This window comes from Colletotrichum phormii (genome assembly GCF_030913505.1).
Source record: "Colletotrichum phormii strain CBS 102054 chromosome Unknown BDP81scaffold_2, whole genome shotgun sequence".
NCBI lineage: Eukaryota > Fungi > Ascomycota > Sordariomycetes > Glomerellales > Glomerellaceae > Colletotrichum > Colletotrichum phormii.
The window spans coordinates 3,446,052-3,466,762 of NW_026851444.1; the positions used below are offsets into that span (position 1 = coordinate 3,446,052).

Below are 20,711 nucleotides of genomic sequence, written 5' to 3' on the forward strand. Positions count from 1 at the left end.
GAACATGGTGATCAGGCAACAAAGGATATGTTCAGGATCAGGACTTGTATATAGGATGGACTCGAGCCGGGCTCTAGGACAGACTTCCCATAGCTTCTTCAGCAATTAACTTCGTATCAGGATTAACATCCGCTTTCAGCTACTACCTTGACAAGACTACGATTGATCACCGAAGCCTTACCTACCCTTACGATTGACAGACATAGTTTCCTTGAAACTATTCCACGACTACGATTACTGTTACCAGTTCCGCAGCCTCAACTTCTGCAAACTACCCCTACGACTAGCTGGCCGTAACATAGCTGGCCGTAACACGAGGGAAACCTAGAATCCAAAAATAGATATTTCTTATTTAGAATCTAAAGATAGACGTACTAGCTTACTAAGTCTAGAATAGAGGAGGCTAGTTTACTTAATAACTAGATAGGGTAGTACGAATAGCTTTATCTTAGTAATAAGTTAGTATAGTTAACTAGTTAACTTAGTTAACTTACTTAACTTTAATAACCAATTTAATTAACTGACGAGTAAAAAGGTAATTAATCAAATTAATTAACTGCTCGAGGGCATTTTGGCAATCAATCAACTGGAAGGCCAGATTTGCGTTGATTGCGTTGAGTGAAGCGTTGGTAGCGAAGTTGAAGAGAAAATATTTCAAAATTGAAAGAAGGGAAATTGAATTTAATGACAGAGTTGTATCTGCAGTGATGCCCAAAGTTCGGATACACATGCTACCACAGTTTGAGTAAGACCTGAACCGTGTAGGCCCGTCAGAGAAGCATCAGGCCTCAAGGGGCAGCACAGTAATGGCAGGCGTCTGCCAAATATCCCAGTCCTCTGAAACTTCTGGAACGCCAAAAGGCCGCAAAGCAGCAATGCGAAATCTGTTTGAACATGGTTAGCATAAGGTCAAATACCCAGGCCTTCTGCTAGCTACAAGACTTTGGGGTTCTTACTTGTATGATCCGGATTGGATGTGAGATCCATCGGCAAACCTTCCGAGCCAGTAGTAGATACCTCCTCTTGCACGAGGTTGCGAGTAGAGCGGAAGGGAGAAGATATCGTCCTCATTATCTTCACCTGGGATGAACCAAGCCGAGGTGGCAGTTCCGTTCCAGGCGGTTGCCGAGCCGACGAACCCCTTCTGACCTGCGACAGGAGGATATGACCATTGCGTCTCGCTGTAATTGCCCGAGAAAATCTGTTCAAGACATTAACTGGATATCCCCGGGCTCGCTATGGAGCTGTCTTGACTTACATCCCAGCGGAACTCCTTGGTTCCCCATACAAATTGGGTGAACAGTTTCGGGAAGTCTTGCGCCTCTCGGCTGAGGTTGAAAGTGAAGCTAGAAGACGTATGTCAGCTTCTGTTTGAGATATAGACGTGCGCTGTTATCCGGCGACTTACTTGGACTTCTGGTCGAGCTTGATGCCGTTTACGCCAGACGTGAGGTAAGGGTTATTCCATCCGTAGTCCCAAACGTTTTCAATAGTCTCTTTCAAGTCGCAAGCAACACCTTCAAGTTTATTAGCTTCAAAAATTCGGAGTCTCGCGCGACAGTGAACTAACCGAAGTAAGGAATCCCGAGTTCTTCGCCATTGCTGCCGCTAACCAGGACCTTGCCGCTGTACACTGGCAACTTCGTGGCGTCCGCTCCCTCGGGAAGGCTGAAAGTGAACCTGGTTTCTTTGTCAGCCGATGTATTATGAATGCAAATCACAAGGTAAGATGAGATCATACTCTGTTGCCTTAGTCTCGCCAGCCGCGATGGTAACCTCCTGGGGCAGGGCAACCTCGGGAGTCAGCTTGAAGGGGTCGAGATCCGCGTAAAGAGGGATGCCAGGAACAGCAAATTGAGTCTGTCCAGGGACAGAGGGGGTATACGCGGTATATCCACCAGCATCCTGAAGCGAGAACTTGTACGTAACTGTCTCTGTGCCGCGGTTCGTAATCTCCACCGTGTGTGTGCCCTTGAAGTGCGCAGTATCATTGAGCTCAAATTTGCGGCCGTCGAAGCTCAGTTCGGTAGTATACGCAAGAACCTTTTGCGCATCAACGAACCCGCCACCCACTTGGGTTGTCGGGGCCCAGAAGCCGTAGTCGGTCGCGGTAGTCGCCCAGTCAGCCCACGGTACAGCACCAGCAGTCGACGTGATTCGCGCAATTAGACGGCGCGCCCACTCCGGATCATCTTTGTGCGCGGCCCGACCTCCGAACTTGCCTACCCAGAGAGCGGCGACACCGCTGATGTAAGGCGTCGCCATACTCGTGCCACTCAGCACGCGGTACTCGTTCGTCGGGTAGGTACTGAGGATCTTTGTGCCAGGGCCGGCGACGTCGGGCTTGAGGGCGAGGTCGTAGGTGCTGCCCCATGAGGAAAACAAGGAGGGCTGTCCGCCTCCAGCGTTGCGGAGACCGACATAGTGGGCCGTGGAGATGTCGAATGAAGCAGTGACGTTGCCTCCGTCGAGGATGGTGGCAATGATGGCTTCGCCGGCATTTGCTTCGATGGCTCCAGTGAGGCCAGTGAGGTTGGAGCTTTCGGCGCTTTTGTATGGGCCGGCATCGTTGTAGAAGAGGACGTAGCGGGCGCCGAAGGCGGCTACGTTGGTGTGCTTGACGGTGTTGGTGCAGCCACCAGTTCTAACGAGGACTACGGTATTGTTGAGAGAGGTTGTGTTCGCCGGGAGAGGCTGGCACGCGTCATTGGCAAAAGAGGAGTTGAGGGTTACGGGTTTGACGGGCCAGTCGACAATGGTGTCTGGGAAGAAGCCCGATCCAGGGATGTATGCGATCTCGGTCTTGTTGGATTTGCCGCCCAAGTTGAAGTTTGCCGAGAAGGCCTGGGCGGGAAATACGCCAGGATCGGAAGATGCGACGGTCAATACGTGTTCGCCGGATGCTCCGTTTGCCATGTCGAAGGGACCATCTTGTCCGGAATTACCTGCAGCAAAGACCACGACGACACCGTTGTCGACGATTCTAGACGCGACAACTGCAAGTGCGTTCGTGGTAAAACCACTGGTTTCGCCAACGCTGGCACTGATGATATCGGCCTGGGGAGAGTGTTAGCTACACTGATTTTCTACCTCGCCGATTGCGTTTCATGGACTTACACCAGAGTCATATGCCTTCAGGAAGCCTTCAATAACCGTCTCCTCGTTAGAGTAACCACTGCTGCCGAATACCTTGAAAGACAACAACTTGGCGCTAGGGGCCACGCCGACAAATCTGGTAGAGTCAGTAACCACCCTCCGAAGTCAAAGATCTTGAAGATACCTACTGTTCACTCTTGCCGGCAATGATGCCGGCAACGTGAGTTCCATGGCCATATCTGTCCATAGGGTCGTCATCCGGTTGGGCTGGCGCATCAGGCCAAGCATCACCAACAAGATCATAGCCTCCAGCAACAGTAAAGTTAGGCCCAATGCCTCCACCCAACTGCATCATGTCAATGATTTGAGCTCGAGTTTGGGGATATCCGGGATACTTACTGCAGGATGAGTGTACTGAACACCACTGTCGACAATGGCAACAATAGCGCCCTCACCCAACACTCCATCCTCATGAAGCTTCTCAACTCCGGTAAGACCATGGACAGAGTAATTCAGCGCCGCCGCATCATCGCTGTATGACTCGCCCTCAACAGTCGGAAGAATCTGCATGACCTGCGACTTGTAGACCGTCGCCACAACAGGCTCGTCGCCGTCGTCAAGAGCACTTCTCACAGATTCAGCGCTGCATCCTCCATCGCACTCGACGGTGACGGCGGGGAAGATGTCCGAGTCAAATTGCTTCACGACGCGGAGACCCGAAAATCCGGCAGCGACTTTGGCGGCGACGAGAGAACCGTGGGCACGGGATTTGTACTCGACGATGTACCGCTTCGGCGCCGGGTCGCTGGGGCCGGTGGTGTCGTTGAGAGAGCGAGGCGCGAAATGGTGGAGGGCCTCAGCGGCTCCGAAGAGCAAAGCTGCGATGGCTGTCCCTGTTGCGCGCATGGCTGCGGTGGGAATACGGATCTAGAAACGAGTGTGAGGGTTGTCCTACAACAGAAACTGACAAGTACTTTGGGATGGCCATCACGAAGACATTAAGTCTTTCCACATTTTCATTGGAATGTCCATAGACCTTGATTGCCAAGAAGCACGGCATGTCGTTCATCCCACCTGCCCAATAAGGTCCGTCGCGCATCTCGAATCCCGCGGTGATTTTTGTCGCATTGCAGCGGGGGTGATCCACTGGGGTGACATTGAACGACGCACCCATAAGGCGATTTGGTGCTTTTTCAAGGGAAGCAATATAGTAGAGCAGGGGATGTTGATGGAGTTTCGGGACTAGCGGGATAGGGAAATTGAGGAATACGAGCTCTTAACGTTAATCCATGGTCCTGACCAGGGGCGGCTCCTGACTTTAACGCGGGATGCCGGCTGTTTGATAGGATGATAAAAGTCTTAGCCTATGTCATCACTCGGATGTTGATTAAACACCATCTTGTCCAGAGTGGCATTCTCTCTGGAGGTTAGGCGGACCAATCCGTGTCAAGATAGTACGGGTAGTTGAGGAGCTTGTCCGAGGTATGATAGCAGACTTGTTGGATTTCGCTATCAACGGACGCGGGTCCCTGCAGGCCAAGACACATCACGGCACTCAACTCCAATCTCCAACGGCCCAAGGTGCACAGGTACGAGAAGATCATCGCGAACTGACCTGGGCCAGCTAGCGTCGGACAGATATGGTTATGACTTGTTTCTTAAAATATAAAAGCGTAAAATAAAGTGGTATCAAGTTACAACGGTATGTTCAATCATCATGCTTTATCCGTCCGTATCGCCAAATCTCCTTCAAGTTCGACAGCCGACCCCTTCATCCCCTGTTCCAGATCCGACGTCCCCGCAGAAGTAAGTCGCGAGCTCTGCGTATGCTGCGTATGCATCACGGAATCCCCGCCAAAAGTATCATGATACAATTGAATGGTGCTGCCGCCGGACACCGCCCGCGCGTGGCCGTGCTTTGCTCCCCCGTTTCGCGCTTCTTTGGACCCGACGGTCGCGGGTATCTCTTCGGACCCGGGACCGCGCTGTCGGCCGATGTCGCCGCGGTTGGGACCCAGCATGCGCGGGAAAAATCGCATGGCGAGAGGTTTGAGGGTGATGAGGCTGGCGCAGACGATCGCTGTATTGAGTTCCACGACTGACCATTTTGCTATGCCTGGGCTGTCTAGTGTTGGGTCGCGTGAGGATTTTGCGACGATGAGAGAGGGTATTCGGAGGATGGAGACGACGCAGATGCTGAGATGGTTGTTAGCCGGGGTAGTATGTGTCAACATCAGAGGAGGTGGACCTACAAGAAACCGAGCGCAAAGATGAGGTATAGCCCAATTTTCTGCCGGCGAGACTGCTTAATCTTGGGCAAGATCGGTAACGGGAGGATAAGGATCATAAAGTCGGTAAGGATGTTGAGGGTGGCATTGACGAACCATGCGACGCCCTGGCTGAAGCAGACGCCCGTGACGGCGCGGTCTCAATTTTTGGTGATGGGGACGCAGAAGAATATCGAGGATAAGACGGTCCAGAGAGACACGCACACCATGATGAATAGAACCACGTAGCATGCCTTTCGGTAGTTGAGGTCTCGGAGTATTCGGAGGTAGAAGAGGATCGAAACCTTGACGCAGGCAAGGCCAGTATTATAGAATATTATAGTTAGGTATGCCCACTTGAATTATGTCACGAATCAGCATATAGAGTAGCTCATGAAAATCGGGATCTCAACTGTGGTCTAATCAACTATAGAAAAGGGAAAAAAGGAAGCCCTCGAGTGTTACGACCCAACATGCATGACCAAGAACAAGGTCTGCCCCGCAGGCTCTGCCCCGCAGGTTCGCGGCGGCTACAGCGCACCATGTATGCAGAGGACAAGGAACACTAGGCACCCTCTCACGGAACGGAAGAACTATGGTACAAGTCACGTGATGATAAGATAAGACATGAGCGACCATGGTGGGGCCATGAGCGCTCATGCCAAGTAATGAGCGCTCATGCCGAACAATGAGCGCTCACCCGATCAGAGGAACTGATCATTGACAAGGGATATGTTCAGGACCAGGACTTGTATATAGGATGACTCGAGCCGGACTCTAGGACAGACTTTCCATAGCTCTTCAGCAATTAACTTCGTATCAGATCTTATGATCGCTTTCAGCTATCTTTCCTGAGAACCTCTTTGATAAGACTACGATTGATCACCGCAGCCTTCCCTTACCTTACGACTGACAGACATAGCTTCCCTGAAGCTATCCACGACTACGATTACTGTTACCAGTTCCGCAGCCTCAACTTCTGCAAACATACCTCACTACGACTAGCTGGCCGTAACACTCTGGCGAGGCTCTAATAACAACTGCGGCGCTCCTTCACGCCTCAGGTGCCAATGCGCATAAAAGTGCTCACGTAGCAGAATAAGATTTTGTTCCTATAAAGCATTTAATTTATGTAGACATAGTAGAGCGTACACACGAGAGAAGGCCCCCGTACAGACTAAGGAATAGTCTATACCATTCTTACTAAGCAGCTTCCGCTACTCTTTTACTTTCCAGAGGGCTTCATGCGATACCTAGCCAAGTACTACGCTATATATTATTCCCAAAAGCTCGACCGGTATTCGTATCTATTATTTAGCTTAATTAGATCTTAGATCCGAGAGCTAATTAAGTAACGCGTACTTTACCGCTCGCCAAACCTCAAACAGATCTAACATAGATCTCTTTAGGTGCGATTTAAGCAGAGCATAGATACCCTCAACCCGCAAGGTAGCCACGTTACCAAAGTGCGTAAGCTGATCAACCCAGGCTTTCACTAGCTTCTCCTTATACGGATAGAGCTAAAAAGACGTAACGTAGCCGACTTCTTCAAGATAGTCCGTAAGATAGCGTTCTTCGAAATGAGAAACACGTTCCCGAAAGTTCATCTTAGACGGCGAGCTAATAATCAAATGCCAGGACTTTTAGAACTCTTCCCAGTTGTCAGTCGATGACTTTGGCGCTGCAGGGCTACTGGTTATTTTCGTCTTGGCAAGGTCGAACGCAGAGTAGCAATGCTGAAGCACCGCCTTGTTTGCATGCCAGAGGCAAATTAAAGATGCCGAAGATGGAAAGACAGCGGCTACAGTATTAATATATGCTAAGTAGCGATCTGTAAGGACAACCGCAGGTAGGCTAGCGTTATACTGGTCATATAAGGACCTGACCCGCTCTAGAGCCTAGGTATAATCTTCTTCCGTTTCGCTACTAAGAAATGCGAACGCGATATAAAAGGAACGCTAGCAAGCATCGATGCCAACTATTTTAAGAAGCGGTATACCGTACTTATTAGTCTTGTAAGTGCAGTCCAGTAATATTACGTCTAGGTAAGCTTATAGGATGGCTAAGGAATCTGGATGGGCGAACAAGACAGCTGTAACGCGGCCATCTAGTGCGAATTACATTCGACTCCAGAAGCCTTCCTCGTCAAGCTGATTGGCAAGTGCGTGGATTGAGGTCTACCCTCCACGAACATCTCGTTTGATGGCTGCAATATAATTATAGATATCCTGTTAGGTTGCTACAGAGTTTGTAGTTTGTCGTATGTATGTCCGGATATCCCTGGGCGCGACGCCAGCATTTAATAGGCCGGCTACTTTCGCAAAATCCTCCTTTATTAGCTTACGGTGTGTTGAGTGAGCAGACGGATGCTGGCTTAGGGGATGATTACGAGAAGAAAACCGTTTATCGGGGCGGTATCTCAAGCTCTATGTGCTTTTATCCAAGGATTCTTTGGTAAGCACGGAAAATTAATAACCGGTTCCCCTGCTCGTAGTTCGTCTTTGGCGCGCTATTACTTTACTTGGGGGATAATGCGACCGATCGCACGAATATATAATTGTCCGCCGTCCACTCTTCTCTTTAGTCGATCTCCCGGTCGTGAAGGCGTATCCCCTTGTTACTGCTTAATTGTTAATTGCTAATATGAGGTCATCGCGGGATTCATATTCGCTTCCAGGAGGTAGATAGTCGTCTAGGAAATTGAGTGCTGGATTGTCCGGGGCTGTTTCCATTCTTTTCAGAAACTTGTGGCCGAGTTGCTATGAGCAGAGAAACGTGTAGAATGACGCGAGACGCGTTCGTCAATCTGTGCCGCCAGCTTGCTTAGTCATTTTCACGGGTACCCGTGGAATTTTACATGCACGGGTGCCCGTGAGCCTATTGGGAGCCCGGTTAAGGTGGGGTGACGGTTAGTCAGGGTGGCCAGCGGAATATGCATATGTGAGTGAGCAGAAAAGAGCGTCTATTCATACTAAATAGTGGATGGAATCACCACAGGCTTGTGGGCCTAATGCTATCCTAATAAGTCTTGCAGAGCTAGGACCAGGTGGAAATGACAGTCTGGCCTGTCTCGTGATGGTCAGACCATTCCGAATGGGTTATGTCCATGACTCGCATAGGAGCATGCATGGATTCTGTCATGGGGCAACCACCCAGGCCGTCCCCACCTACTTCGATCGGCCCCTGCCCACAATGTAAATAGGAAGAAGAACAACAACAGCAATTATCACGGACATCGACGTGATTGTTGCCGAAGATACACCCTCATGAGGAAATGTATCACGCCTGTGATACCAACAGTTTGTGTAGCCTCGAACTCCTCCTTGATCAGTTCGAGCATGCCGTCAACAGTCAGGACATCAACAGCAACACCAGCCATGCTCTTCGCGACCACGATGGCCTTGTCGAATGCAGCCCTACTACCAGCGGCAACTTCAAAGGCAGCAGTATGAGGACCGCCAGCTGGCGCCCTGCCATTCTCGTTCGTAATTCCAAAGCAAGGGCTGATCGTGGGGAAGTCTTTGCTAACATTTCCCTGATCGGTGCTACCACTCGGTTCGCGCAGCTTATCAACCTCGGCGTTGGGGACTTCGCCGCCAAGTTCGGTGAAGTACTTTGACCAGGAGCTGGCGAGAACGTCGTTGGATATCATGTTGGAGTAGCCGTAGGGGCGCTTGGTGACGTTGAGCTCAGCGCCTGTGGCCAGGGCACCGGCTTCCCAGCACTTGATGATGCGCTCAGTCCATTCTTCCAGGGCCTCGTCCTCGGCGGATCGGATTTGAAAAGACGCTTGAGCGAGCGCGGGGATGACATTGATGCGTGTTCCTGCGGAGGTAATAATACCATGGATCTTGTCGGTCGATCGCGTCTGCTGGCGGAGGAGAGCGATGGCATTGTTGGCGAGGACCAGGGCGTCTTGAGCGTTGATTCCCTCCCAAGGAGACGCAGCCGCGTGGGCCTCCTTGCCATAGTATTCTACTTCGAAACGGTCGGTCGATGTGGTGATCATGTATGGAGAGTCGCCGCCGTTGGTGGGGTGGGAAATAAGTGAGATGTCGATGTTATGATCCTTGAAGGCGCCGGCTTCAAGGAGCTTGACCTTGCCACCAAGGCCTTGATTCTAAATGAGTCTCCGCGCGGAAATTCTTAGGTGCTAGATATCACTTACTCTCTTCAGCAGGAGTGCCGAATAAAATCACTTTACTAGGAATGCTTTTAGCACGCATGATCTCAGCGGCAGCAAGCGCTCCTCCGACAGAGGCTGTCGCGATGAGGTTATGTCCGCAAGCGTGTCTCAATCTAGGCAAAGCATCTACCGACACTAATCAGTTTTGGGCGAAGGAGCCGTATTCAAGATTAACTAACCATATTCGGCATTGAAGGACACAACAGGCCCCTCGCCTGATCCTTCAAACACCGCGACGAATGCGGTGCTGATGTTATAGATGGATCTTGTAACATTCCACCCTTCGTGGGATTCCATGAAGGAAGTAAGGAGGTCATGGGCTTTGACTTCTTCATAGCCTAGCTCAGGGTTCTCGTGGATTTCCTTATTGATTGGCCATAGCTCGTCAATGATGGAATTGATGTAGTCGGACACGTCCGAAAAGTACGGGCTTGTTTCGCCAGTGCCGTTGCTTTGGCGGGGAATTACGTTGAATGCCACAGCTGAACTTACATTCAGTGCTGCCACCAGGGCCGTGAAAGAACCTTGGATACCCATGATGTTTATTTTCAACGCAAGTGAGTAAATGAAGATGAGGCAGAGAAGAAACTTGAGACGAAGATTCTGAGATATTGTGTGCGGTTATATACCCGCTGCTCTGGACTCAGATACCGTGAAGTCGCTGTCTGCTGTTGCTACCTCCTCCCAAGGTCCGTGGTCCGGCCTAACGCACGTAGATCGATCCGACTTGGTCCATGTATGGGGCAGCAAACCTTGTCAAACCCTTTACATTTGGCAATTACAGAAAGAAAGAGCTCATCGGCTACAGGTCAATTGAGATGGGCCCATTACCTTAGGCAAGGTTAGAATTGAGAAGTAACAAATCTTATGTTGGAGAATAGCCCGAGAGCTACTTTTGATCTATCAAGATGTCTCAAATGTCTTCTGATTTACCGGCGTCAAAGGTTTTCCAACCAAGCTACCGTCGCTTCCAACCAGTTCAACAATGTTCTTCATAGCATTCAGTTCAAAGTTAACCCGCGTAGTTATGGCTGCTCCGCCGCTGTGACACGTCAGAGTTTCATTCTCCATATCTGCTAATGTCTTTGAGACTTGTGGTTCGTGGTAATGCACATCCAACCCAGCAGCCGACAGCTTTCCGCTCTGAAGAGCCGCAATCAAGGCTTCTTCGTTCACGACTTCGCCCCGTGCCGTGTTGATGAGCTGCGCCCCATTCTTCATGGCTGCGAAAGCTTCCTTGTTGATCAAGTCCTGCGTGTGAGCATTGAGCGGAGTATGAAGCGTCACACAATCTGACACCGCTAGGAGCTGGTGTAGTGTTGGATGGAAGGTGGCTTGCAACTCTTCCTCGACCTCCGGTGGTGATCGCACGACATCATAGTAGTGGATCTTCATACCTGTCAAGTTGGGGTGTTGACGCAGGGTGGAAGCTCTCAGAGGCCAACTGCAGTTAGGGGTAGAATGATGAATTATTGAAATCTGCTCCTCCCTCGACGTGTACTCCCTGCGCTGTATATATATCTGAGCTGCTCCTTTGTTGCTTGGACTCCTTACTACCTCTAACTAGCCCCTATTCGGGAGGGCTCTGACAATACCCAATGCTGTCCGAGCTTTGTATGCGAGCTTCTTGCTGATGTTTCCCAACCCCACGATTCCTAGCACATGATCGCGTGGGCTCCACGAGATTCCTCCCACGAGCCGATGCATGGCAAGAAATTGCTCAGGATCACACGTTCTTGTATCTCTCTGTGCTCTCCAGAAGTTGCGAAACACGGAGAGGATCATGAATAGTCCTGTGTCGGAGACGGCCTCATCACTGGCACCGGCACCGTTGGCGTACCAGATCTTGCGGCGGGCGAGAGCTTCGACATCGGCCCAGTTGAACCCTGCTCCCGCGGAGGCAAAGATGCGGACTGATGACGGCAGGAGGTCGATGAGTTCATCATCCCATTGGCCCATTTCGCCGCCGCTCTGGAAGTGCGGGCGGAATATTGCGGAAAAGTCGCCATATTTCTTTTCTTTGAGGGCTTTGATGAATGACGCTCGGTCGGTCTTCTCGTTGGCTACGACGGTGAATCGGTCCGTGAAAACATCTTTGTAGTAGTCGTGATTGTATTTGATATCCTCGCCAAGGCGGAGGACAATGGGCTTGATCCCGGACATTGATTCAGAGGGCTCCTGGCGACGTGGATAAACATGTAAGAAAGATCGCCGGGGCTTTCAATATCCTGGGCCAGTTGACTGGCAATGAGGCCTTGCTGCAGCTAGAGATCGTGAGAGGTAGCGAATGTTGGTGACATAAGAAGCTCCGAGACAACGATCAACTGATTCCGGTTTACGAGTGCTCATCTTGTGCTCGTAAGGAGAACTTGCTAGTCAACTTACCTCATTAGTTTGAGGCAGTGAACTAGAAGAGCATTGATAGTATCATGGTAGTACGGACAGAAAACAGTCGATGTGGTCAAGAACTCATCGATTTGATTCAGGAGCTATGACGAGTATCACTCGACTAAGTCTTTAATTACTCATTCCAAGATCGGGAAATCATTTAAGCCTCTACAAACTTCTCATTGGGAACCTTCATGGTCTCCAACACAGTTGATGCCGTTCGGGGCTCCAAACTCTTCTTGACGGGGTTCGGTGCAGAGAACACCTCCTCGAGCTCTTCCAGCGTCCTGTGATTGGTTTCCGGGAAGAAGTAGAAGATGAAGATCGCCTCCAATATGTCCCTAGAGATGAACTTAAGCATTGATGACATCATTTTGACTCGAGGCAATGAATGTAGGAGCAACTCACCAAAAGACAAAGACCAGTTAAAAGTAGTAGCCAATCTTCTCAAACGCAGGGCCAGAACTGTAAGCAAGCACCAGCGAGATAGCCGAGGAGGCAAAGTTGCCGACGGCAGTTCCTTTGGCACGGGTGGAGGTGCTGAGAGTCTCGGCAATGTACATGCTCTGCTGTGCTGTCCAACCCAGAGAAAATACGACACCGAAGAGGAAGACAAAAGCGATGGTAGTGTTAGCTGCGTTGGTGTTGCTCGGATCATCGACAGCCATCTTAGATGTACCGGTGATGACGGCAAAAGTGACGGAGCAGAAGAGAATGCTGTAGATGAGCAAAGGTCGTCGACCGACGCGATCGGTGAGGCGGGCACCGATAACACTACCTAGAAGACCGAGAATGCTGTTGACGGCGTTGAGGGCTAGGACCTTCTTTTCATCGGTGATTCCGGCTGTGTTCATCATTGTGACGAGATAGTAGCTTGATAGAGAGTTGCCAGAGGCCTGAGATGAATCAGAATTAGGACCGGTCGTAAAATTTGCTTGAGGGGCACTGAAGTTCTCACCTGTCCCATGATGGCCATACCCAGTACACAAATAAGTCTTCTCCGGGCAGAGTGGGTATTCCACAACTCATGATAATCCCACCACTTCTTATCACTAGCCTCGTTCGATATCTGGGCCATCATTTCCTTCATCTGCAGCTGCACGATAGGGTGATTGGGGTCCTTTTCGCCGTGCAGCTGTGTTAGAATCTTTGCTGCCTCTTCGTGCCGGTCATTGGCGACGAGCCATCGGGGCTGTTGAGTCTCATATCAGCTGCTGAAACAGGATCTAGGGCTCCGCTGATTGCTCACACTCTCAGGCAAGAAGAAAACGAATGCAACAACGATTCCGGAAGTGACCAACTGGCACCAAACAGGAAGTCGCCAGCCACCGTCGCCTGGGATGAAAGAAGCGCCGTATGCAACCTGTTGGTTCGCAATTAGTACCTGTTTACGAAGAAATCAAAGAGTTCAGAGGTTGTAGTTGCTTACCCAACCGGCAATGAAAGCCCCAACTGGCCTGTCTCATTGTTAGCTTGAGCGAGACCTCGTGCGGAAGCTCTCGAGTAGATGTTCTTACCACATGCAGTTGTAGAGTCCAGTCAGGGTACCTCTCCACTGTTTTCCAACTTATCAGCGAAACTCATTGGGCTATTCCTATGTGCAAGATTCTACGTACCTTCGGATGAGCCAGCTCGCTCACGTAGGTCGGAGCAGAGACACAACAAAACGATACGCCGAAGCCCAAGACGAAACGTCCTCCTAGGAACTGGGGAATGTGGTTTGCCGTGGCCCTGAAGCGCAAGTTAACGTCCGAAATCAACATCTCGATGAAAAACTTTGTCTTACTGAATGCAGGTGCCAACCTGTAATGTTTATCAGTACATGCCCGTCCGGAAAAAAGCTCGAGAGATTGATGTATAATTGACTTACAATGATAAGTAAACATTGCTGATGACAATGGCAAACCTTGGCGTGCCATATGCATGAGCCCCTGCGAGCGACTGAGAAACTCTCCTAGATTGTCTCGTGGTCCTACCCCCGGCGGCCCGGATTGTTGGAAGGAGACTGTCCGTCGCGCTATGTCGAGCCATCCAGCTGGGAGAGTCAAAGCCAACATACGACAGAGACCATGGGGTTGGTAAGGCGTCTCCGCAATCTATCAGTGTGCATGTGTGGCCTCAAAGCCATGAGGAAAACAGTCGTCTCCTGACTGGCAAAATTTGGGGTTCTAAAATGCCGGCCGAGGAACTAGCCCGGGCCGTAGTAATTATCATGAATGTTGGGAAATGTATCGACGAAGTAGTGATTGAAACATCCGCTTTCCAGCAACTCGAGATAGGAAACATTGCGTATGCGGCCAATTCTCGAACAATTAGGTAGAAGAAGAAGACTCAAAAAAGAAGACCCAAACGGCCTTCCGATCCGTGGTGAGGATGGGGTGCAAGACAGGCCTCGAAACTATTGACCACCCATTACGAACTTGTTCAAGTCAACTTGCGGGGACTGTGGATCTCATCCCCTTGTTCCAACCCAGTAGAATTGATCAAGAGTCTGAAGGATTCCTCGCGTCAAAGTGTCTGTCTAACAAACAAAAGACGGCACAGTAGCCATCTTGGCACAAATCGGAGGTGCTGGCTCTTACGTTCAGGTTCGGAGAGTTAGGCCCGAGTTATTCGTCTTTGCCCTTTCCGTAGTTGCCATGAAACTGTTGCTATCCCATTGCGACTTGATGACGAGGTGTGTCTCAAAGTCCATTTTCCATTCCGGAAGTATTTGCCCGTGACATTCGGCTCCGGCCGGTCTCCGTCGGACCACCACCCCGCATGAGCCATCGAACGCCTGACACCCAGCCTCCATTTAGAAAAAGCGGAGACTAAGGGCCTGTTTCACTCTGATGAGCGACCTTTGGTGTTGGTCTCGATATTCTGCAATGCTTTCTTCCGTGGTTGAATGGCATGATTTGAGTAAATTATGGTTCTCCCGCCACCAAGCACCTGATGCTCCTTCCTGCGAAGGATAAGCCTCTCCACTAATACCGCCGCCAGGAATTGATCTTGATTGATAAATCTGTTCAGAATTTGGCGGCTCGAGAATGGGGGGACACCTTAGGGATTAAGCTCTAGGTCGTTACTATGACCCCAAAGATTGGCGGAGTCGTCGTGAAGCAAAGCATTAAAAGTCCCCGTGCCCCCTGTGACCTATGATCCAGGAAAATTCGCTGTTAGACGTTTGGAGTTTGGCACTGCTATGTGGAAATGTTACTTGCCAGAGAATCGAATTGAGCCCAATTCGTCATGTCGAGAAATCCGACATCGAACGCATGGAATGGAGCGGCACCATCCTGGAGAACGCTTTCGGCAGCTCGACCCATGACAAGTCTCGATTCGCTCTCGCCATTCCTGAGATGCGATCAAGGCTTCTGGCAGGAGGCCGCCTGGTTCTCATTGATCTCTTTTGTCGTCGACCAATCTCCAGCTCTAGGAGTTGAGACTGATGCGAGATAGGTGTTATTCCGCAGAACCTCGAGGCGTAATTCCTGCAGGACAACACCGTAGCGCTGCATGCTCAACCTAGAGTAGTAACTCACAAATAGCGTGCTATAGAGCTCACCGGCATCGTTGATCAGATGTATGTGCTTGGTGATTTCTATGGCGGCGTCAACGCAAAGCTGAAGGTTCATTCGAATCTCTTCGTGCCTCAACCGCAAAATTTCAGTGCCTTCTTCGTGACCACTGTCAGAGATGCTACTCAGAGACTTGAGGAGGAAGGGCCTGTGGACGAGAATTTGGGCGTGCCAATAAGCAAGCTGGAGAACATCACGTTGCCTTAGGACCAACTTGACATCTAACGCCGAAGGTCCAGCCGTGTCAAGGAGGTAAGAAATTAAGTCTCGCCACTCGGATAAGTCTCTGTTGAACCTTGTAGCAAATGCAAGGTGCTCCTCAGTAGAACATGATTTGATGCCGTAAAGACTTCTCAGAACTCGGGCTACTATCCTCGAGAGCCTATTGACATGAATTAGCCCACGTTTATGATGAGATCGCAACAGCTTACTTGATTTGGGCGACCGGTGCCGAAGCCAGTGAAGAGCCACCTTCTGTTAGCCGGGTCCCATAGCCAGGGTGGAGTTGATCGTCGTCAACGCAAAGCGGCGATTCCTGGTCAATGTCTTCGTCATGAAAGGTCATTGGCCGCCCCAAAGCAGCGCTGAGATATGTATTGAGGTTGTAAGCATACCAAAAAGTACGTTTTCGACATTCCAAGTTAACGTAGTCCAGGCCATCAGACGTCTTTGGGTCCACTCGCGACTTCCTATGGATGCCGAGTGCCATTGCTAATTGAGCAGTGATGCCAAATAGCGTCCAGCAATGGTTAAGTCTTGACTGCGTCAAGAGATAGAAGCACTGTGCCAGTCGCGCTTGAATGTGTGCCAGCCTGATCTCGCCCTTTTCCATAGAGAGTTGGTGTTTCGCCACAGCAAAGAAACGAGCACTAAGGAGTAAAGATGATGAGCAAAGGTTTTCAGCGTGTTCTTGAACCTGAAAGAATGTGCTTGCCTTGTTTCTGCGCATTCTGTGATAAAGTCCTTGCTTCGTGCAGATTGGCGACTCTGATAATTATTCGAGTGGGCGAAAACCATGAACAGAAGTGCTGTTTGACTCCTTGCAGAGTCTTTATAGAGCATGGACCCGTTGGTGTCATACAACACCTCGAGCCAGGATTCTATAGTAGGGCGATGTAGAAAGCGATGTGTGGTTGCAGCAAAGTCGAAGTATCTTTTGAGGTTTTGGCGGTAAAATCGCAAACGATGAATCTTGTCCGGGCAATGGACGATCCCCAAAGTTGAAGACGGACGAGTTTAAATATCCAGGAGATTGAACTTTCAGCCTTTTTTGTATTCGAGAGAGAAACGAAACACCGGATGCAGGTCCTACGTAGTGGCCCTGTTCGTCGGTTTGCGGTGGTTCTGGCGAGTTTCCCAACGAGTCCGTATCGGGGAGATCGGGAACATCGTGAACCACCACAGCATCATGGGGAAGATCTATGATCTCACTATCTCTCATGTGAGACGGAGATTCAAATGAGAACAATGTCTCATCATTGATTCCAGAGACTGAAATCAAACTTTTGGAAATTGGTGCAGTCTCAGCGAACGAAGTCCGATGGACGGCGGCGCTGGTGATTCCTCCGCCTCTGGCCTTCTCAGAAGAGTTTGAGTCTGCAACTTTTGAAGAATTACGCCCTTCGAGATTCACAGCATTATTATCAATAGCTGGGAGAAGCTGGCCTCGCCTATCCCATCGAGTGCCAGATAGCTCCATTTTTGCCAAGGCTCAAAATACCCACTATTTACCCACTATTATCCCGTATTTAAAGGGGTACTTAACAATAACTACATTATTTACCATTAACGTACTTGATAAGCGAGCTGCCCAGACAAGCGAGCTGCCCACCTAACCATGATCACATTATAAATCTGTCTAAGGAGCAACACTAAAAACATAAAATCAATTGAAACTACTCTGAATCCTATTCCTCAGATATTTCTTTATTAAACTGATATGTTCGCGTATTATGGCCAGTGTTTCCGTAGACGCCACATCGCCGTTGACCTGTTTCTGTCCTCGGCCGACGACCACTACTCTGGCGCGTTTCCTCCTCAATCTGGGCCGTAGCCTCTCTCTGCGACTGAATGTCCTCTGCCTCAGCTATAGTAAGACTTGCTCCTTGTCTGAGACGTGTTTTCTTAGCCCTCCTGCGTCTGCTAAATAGGTTATTTTCCTCCCGGAGGATCTAGACCTCCGACCTTAATAAGGCAATCTGGTGCATAAATCCCCGCGCTCCCTTTGATAAATGCTCTACAGCTTCAATAATTGAAGTTGGGGAGCTATTTTGATGGCGGGAGATCCTCCTTTTGATGAGTTCGGACTGAGAAGAGGCCTCTGTTGGGTTATTTGGCGTCTAAGAAGTCCACGCGGGGGGTGTTGTTGGTAGGGACCCTGGGGGTGTTGGAGTGTGTAACTTGACATCAAGCTTCGAAAGCACACTTTCGGCACTCAAGGGAACAAGCCCGGCCCCTCTGAAGCCTCCCTGGATGTTTTTTACCGTTAGGGCTTGCGTGAAAGCGTTATGAAATGCAGGGAAGAAGTCCTCCTTCGTAATATGGGTATTACCCCGGCGCATCTTATCCTTAATTTGTCGACCATAAGCCGTCTTTAGTGGCCCAAAACACCCAACGTCTAAGGGCTGAAGTAGATGAGACGAATGGGCCGGCATGCAGAGTGTGACGATATTGTTTTCCTTGCAATATATCTCAAAGTCCGCAGAGTGGTGACTTTCGTACCCATCGACGACGAGGAGGCGATAACTGCTAGTTACACGCGGTTTCGTATGCCGATCAAAGTGCTGGAGCCAGTCTAGGCCTCTTTAATTTATTGTCCATCCGTTTTCAGACGTTGCGATGACCCAGTCGCGTAGGAGATCTATTTCTATATACCAGGTAGAGAGGTGATATTGGCCTGCAACGATGATGTACGGCGGAACGCTATAGCCTGACGAACTGATGGCCTGAATGACTGTAACCCATTCACGATTGCCAGGCTGCATCATTTTTATATTTGAACGCCTTTCGGGACTCGTGACGACCATCTCGGATGCAATCTGGCCCATCATAAACCTAGTCTCATCAAAGTTGTAGATATTGGAGTCTATAATACCGTATTTCGCGATTGTGTTCGCTACAAGCCGAAACTACGCATTTATCGCATCTAGATCTTCGTATTAGGCCCTCTTATAGTCGCATTTGCGAAAAAAGCGCGTCCGGAGCTATGGTTGTCGTTTAACAAAGTTTGAAGCCCAGCGCTTCCCAACTAGGGGCGCGTCGCGGTCGGCGAGCAATCGATTAGCCATTTCTTCCACACCACTGATCCGGGGAGGAAACGATCGGGAATCCAGGTCGAGGATATACTCAACTAGCTTCTCCTCTTCAAGCTCCGTCAATTTGCGTGAGTTAGGTATAGTATCTTGTCGTGTAGGTGTCGCTTTTAATCGGGTACCTAGGGTCCTAGGGGCGACTGAATAGATTCTTGCTGCGGCTCGAATGCTGAGTTTAGGGTTTTTTTTGGATAGCCTTGACTGCTAAGTTCAATTGGGCCTCTTTGCTTTGTGACGACATGATTATTTGTGGCGTGATACGCATTAGAAGTGAGGAGGAAGGATGAACGCGGTGTTACGGCCAGCTAGTCGTAGGGGTAGTTTGCAGAAGTTGAGGCTGCGGAACTGGTAACAGTAATCGTAGTCGGGGATAGCTTCAGGGAAGCTATGTCTGTCAATCGTAAGGGTAGGTAAGGCTTCGGTGATCAATCGTAGTCTTGTCAAGGTAGTAGCTGAAAGCGGATGTTAATCCTGATACGAAGTTCATTGCTGAAGAAGCTATGGGAAGTCTGTCCTAGAGTCCGGCTCAAGTCCATCCTTATATACAAGTCCTGATTCTGAACATGTCCTTTGTGCTGGACAGTGTCCTTGTTTGGATATGTTGGATAGCTCATATCCTGGTTATCTGTTGTTGGGCAGCGATTATCAGGTAGGGGGTCAATGGGATGTATTGATGAGTATGAAGAACGAGTGGCTATGGGAATATCCCGACTATCTATATAGTGAGTGGAAGACCCTTTATACTGGCATATCCTTGGCAAACTTAGTCATGCTTGTGTAAGACCATATTGTTTCATAGGCATGGTGTGACAATCGTTGTAACGAGTGTACTGGGATGGGCCTGACACACCCCCCTAGGTTCAAGTCTTTGCTTGAAGCTATTCACACTTCTTCCTGGCCCAGCAGGTGTGTGATGTTAACAAGACGAAGTTGACGAACGAATTCTCGGTGTTTTTGTGCGTTCAGTGGTTTGGTTAGACCATCAGCGATAGTGCTATTGGTATCCATCCACTTGAAAGTGATGTCTCCTTTCCGACAGACTTGGCGAGCCCACAAATTCTGTATATCGATATGTTTCAGCCTGGAGGTTCTGTGGGGCTTTTCATCTGTCAGAAGACGAAGAGTTTGACTGTTGTCGCAGTAAATAGTAGGGAAACCGTCTGGTTGAATCTGGAGATTCTCCATTAACCTTATGGTTGCCATATACTCTCTTGTGGCTTGAGTGAGAGCAACTAGTTCTGCTTCCGTTGATGAGGTAACTACACAGGTCTGCTTTGTGGCTCTCCATTCAATAGGACCACCAAAGAGCATGGTGATATACCCCTGACTGCTTCGTCGTGTATTGAGGTCATCAGCAAATGCTGCGTCGGAAGAACAGCACAGTCTTCCGTCTGCTGACCCATCGTATTCAATTGCTAATCCCTTGGTTCGGGCAAGGTAGGCAAGACATCTGTCTGCCGCTTCCATGTGCGATGGACCAGGATTCTGAAGATATTCAGAGAGTCTTGATGTTGTATGTGATATATCGGGTCTGGCAATAACAGCTGCATAGTTGAGAGATCCAACCTTGCTCTGATATTCGATGATTGTCTGTTTTGACGCTTGACCATCGTATTTGACAAGTTGATCAAGTGCCATTGGAGTCATTGGCCATCCTTTGTTGTTTTGGACCTTATACTTGGTCTCAAGAGAGTCAATGTAGTTATCGAGGGATAGCCATATCTTTTTGGCATTGATGTCTCTGATAATTCTGATGCCAAGAAACCATCGGAGATCGCCCATATCTCTGAGTTGGTAATGGTTGTGAAGATCATCAGTGATCTTTTTGGCCTCTTCCTGCAGGTCAGGGAGGAAAGCGATCACTATATCGTCTACAAATATAAAGACGATGATCCCATCT

At 49.6% G+C, this 20,711-nt stretch overlaps 7 protein-coding genes across 7 annotated transcripts; all 7 read right to left on the reverse strand.

Annotated features, from left to right (window-relative positions):
- Window positions 1-390: 390 nt before the first annotated feature.
- Window positions 391-4,081, reverse strand: BDP81DRAFT_340458 (peptidase S8/S53 domain-containing protein). Its single transcript, XM_060586023.1, has 10 exons — window positions 3,496-4,081; window positions 3,285-3,442; window positions 3,118-3,232; window positions 1,742-3,057; window positions 1,571-1,680; window positions 1,409-1,517; window positions 1,259-1,346; window positions 957-1,201; window positions 500-884; window positions 391-447 (listed from the first exon to the last, which is right to left on the reverse strand). The coding sequence occupies exons 1-9, from the start codon at window positions 4,000-4,002 to the stop codon at window positions 782-784; spliced, it is 2,751 nt and encodes a 916-aa protein (XP_060451105.1). The 5' UTR covers window positions 4,003-4,081; the 3' UTR covers window positions 391-447; window positions 500-781.
- A 730-nt stretch (window positions 4,082-4,811) lies between these two features.
- Window positions 4,812-5,518, reverse strand: BDP81DRAFT_308708 (uncharacterized protein; the record flags this gene model as incomplete). The annotated part of the gene is made up of 2 exons (XM_060583484.1): window positions 4,812-5,292; window positions 5,349-5,518. Coding segments are annotated over 2 exons (651 nt in total), but the record flags the coding sequence as incomplete, so codon positions are not given.
- A 3,054-nt stretch (window positions 5,519-8,572) lies between these two features.
- On the reverse strand, window positions 8,573-10,086 carry BDP81DRAFT_468363 (aminobenzoyl-glutamate utilization protein B; the record flags this gene model as incomplete). The annotated part of the gene is made up of 3 exons (XM_060594479.1): window positions 8,573-9,476; window positions 9,532-9,624; window positions 9,729-10,086. The coding sequence occupies 3 exons, from the start codon at window positions 10,084-10,086 to the stop codon at window positions 8,590-8,592; spliced, it is 1,338 nt and encodes a 445-aa protein (XP_060451107.1). The 3' UTR covers window positions 8,573-8,589.
- Window positions 10,087-10,452: 366 nt separating this feature from the next.
- On the reverse strand, window positions 10,453-11,712 carry BDP81DRAFT_498428 (2-ketogluconate reductase; the record flags this gene model as incomplete). Its single annotated transcript, XM_060595464.1, has 2 exons — window positions 10,453-10,946; window positions 11,145-11,712. 2 exons carry the CDS (start codon window positions 11,710-11,712, stop codon window positions 10,453-10,455), a joined length of 1,062 nt encoding a protein of 353 aa, XP_060451108.1.
- A 307-nt stretch (window positions 11,713-12,019) lies between these two features.
- Window positions 12,020-12,338, reverse strand: BDP81DRAFT_417242 (uncharacterized protein). The gene has a single exon (XM_060589604.1). The coding sequence runs from the start codon at window positions 12,308-12,310 to the stop codon at window positions 12,098-12,100; it is 213 nt and encodes a 70-aa protein (XP_060451109.1). The 5' UTR covers window positions 12,311-12,338; the 3' UTR covers window positions 12,020-12,097.
- Window positions 12,339-12,362: 24 nt separating this feature from the next.
- Window positions 12,363-14,065, reverse strand: BDP81DRAFT_390059 (general substrate transporter; the record flags this gene model as incomplete). Its single annotated transcript, XM_060587352.1, has 8 exons — window positions 12,363-12,833; window positions 12,896-13,129; window positions 13,187-13,300; window positions 13,367-13,394; window positions 13,455-13,492; window positions 13,554-13,668; window positions 13,724-13,740; window positions 13,997-14,065. The coding sequence occupies 8 exons, from the start codon at window positions 14,063-14,065 to the stop codon at window positions 12,363-12,365; spliced, it is 1,086 nt and encodes a 361-aa protein (XP_060451110.1).
- An 866-nt stretch (window positions 14,066-14,931) lies between these two features.
- Window positions 14,932-16,869, reverse strand: BDP81DRAFT_498430 (fungal-specific transcription factor domain-containing protein). Its single transcript, XM_060595465.1, has 3 exons — window positions 16,487-16,869; window positions 15,932-16,409; window positions 14,932-15,882 (listed from the first exon to the last, which is right to left on the reverse strand). The coding sequence occupies exons 1-3, from the start codon at window positions 16,560-16,562 to the stop codon at window positions 15,288-15,290; spliced, it is 1,149 nt and encodes a 382-aa protein (XP_060451111.1). The 5' UTR covers window positions 16,563-16,869; the 3' UTR covers window positions 14,932-15,287.
- Window positions 16,870-20,711: the final 3,842 nt, after the last annotated feature.

Excerpts from the sequence above, each read along its gene's own strand:
- BDP81DRAFT_498430 (XM_060595465.1), bottom strand. The coding sequence starts at position 16,562 with ATGCTCTATAAAGACTCTGCAAGGAGTCAAACAGCACTTCTGTTCATG. Across the intron at positions 16,410-16,486 it reads CCACTCGAATAATTATCAGA|AACACGCTGAAAACCTTTGC; the intron begins GTCGCCAATCTG and ends TTCAGGTTCAAG. Across the intron at positions 15,883-15,931 it reads GCACCGGTCGCCCAAATCAA|GCTCTCGAGGATAGTAGCCC; the intron begins GTAAGCTGTTGC and ends TCATGTCAATAG.
- BDP81DRAFT_417242 (XM_060589604.1), bottom strand. The coding sequence starts at position 12,310 with ATGATGTCATCAATGCTTAAGTTCATCTCTAGGGACATATTGGAGGCG.
- BDP81DRAFT_340458 (XM_060586023.1), bottom strand. The coding sequence starts at position 4,002 with ATGCGCGCAACAGGGACAGCCATCGCAGCTTTGCTCTTCGGAGCCGCT. Across the intron at positions 1,681-1,741 it reads GGCGAGACTAAGGCAACAGA|GTTCACTTTCAGCCTTCCCG; the intron begins GTATGATCTCAT and ends CAAAGAAACCAG. Across the intron at positions 1,347-1,408 it reads AAGCTCGACCAGAAGTCCAA|CTTCACTTTCAACCTCAGCC; the intron begins GTAAGTCGCCGG and ends TACGTCTTCTAG.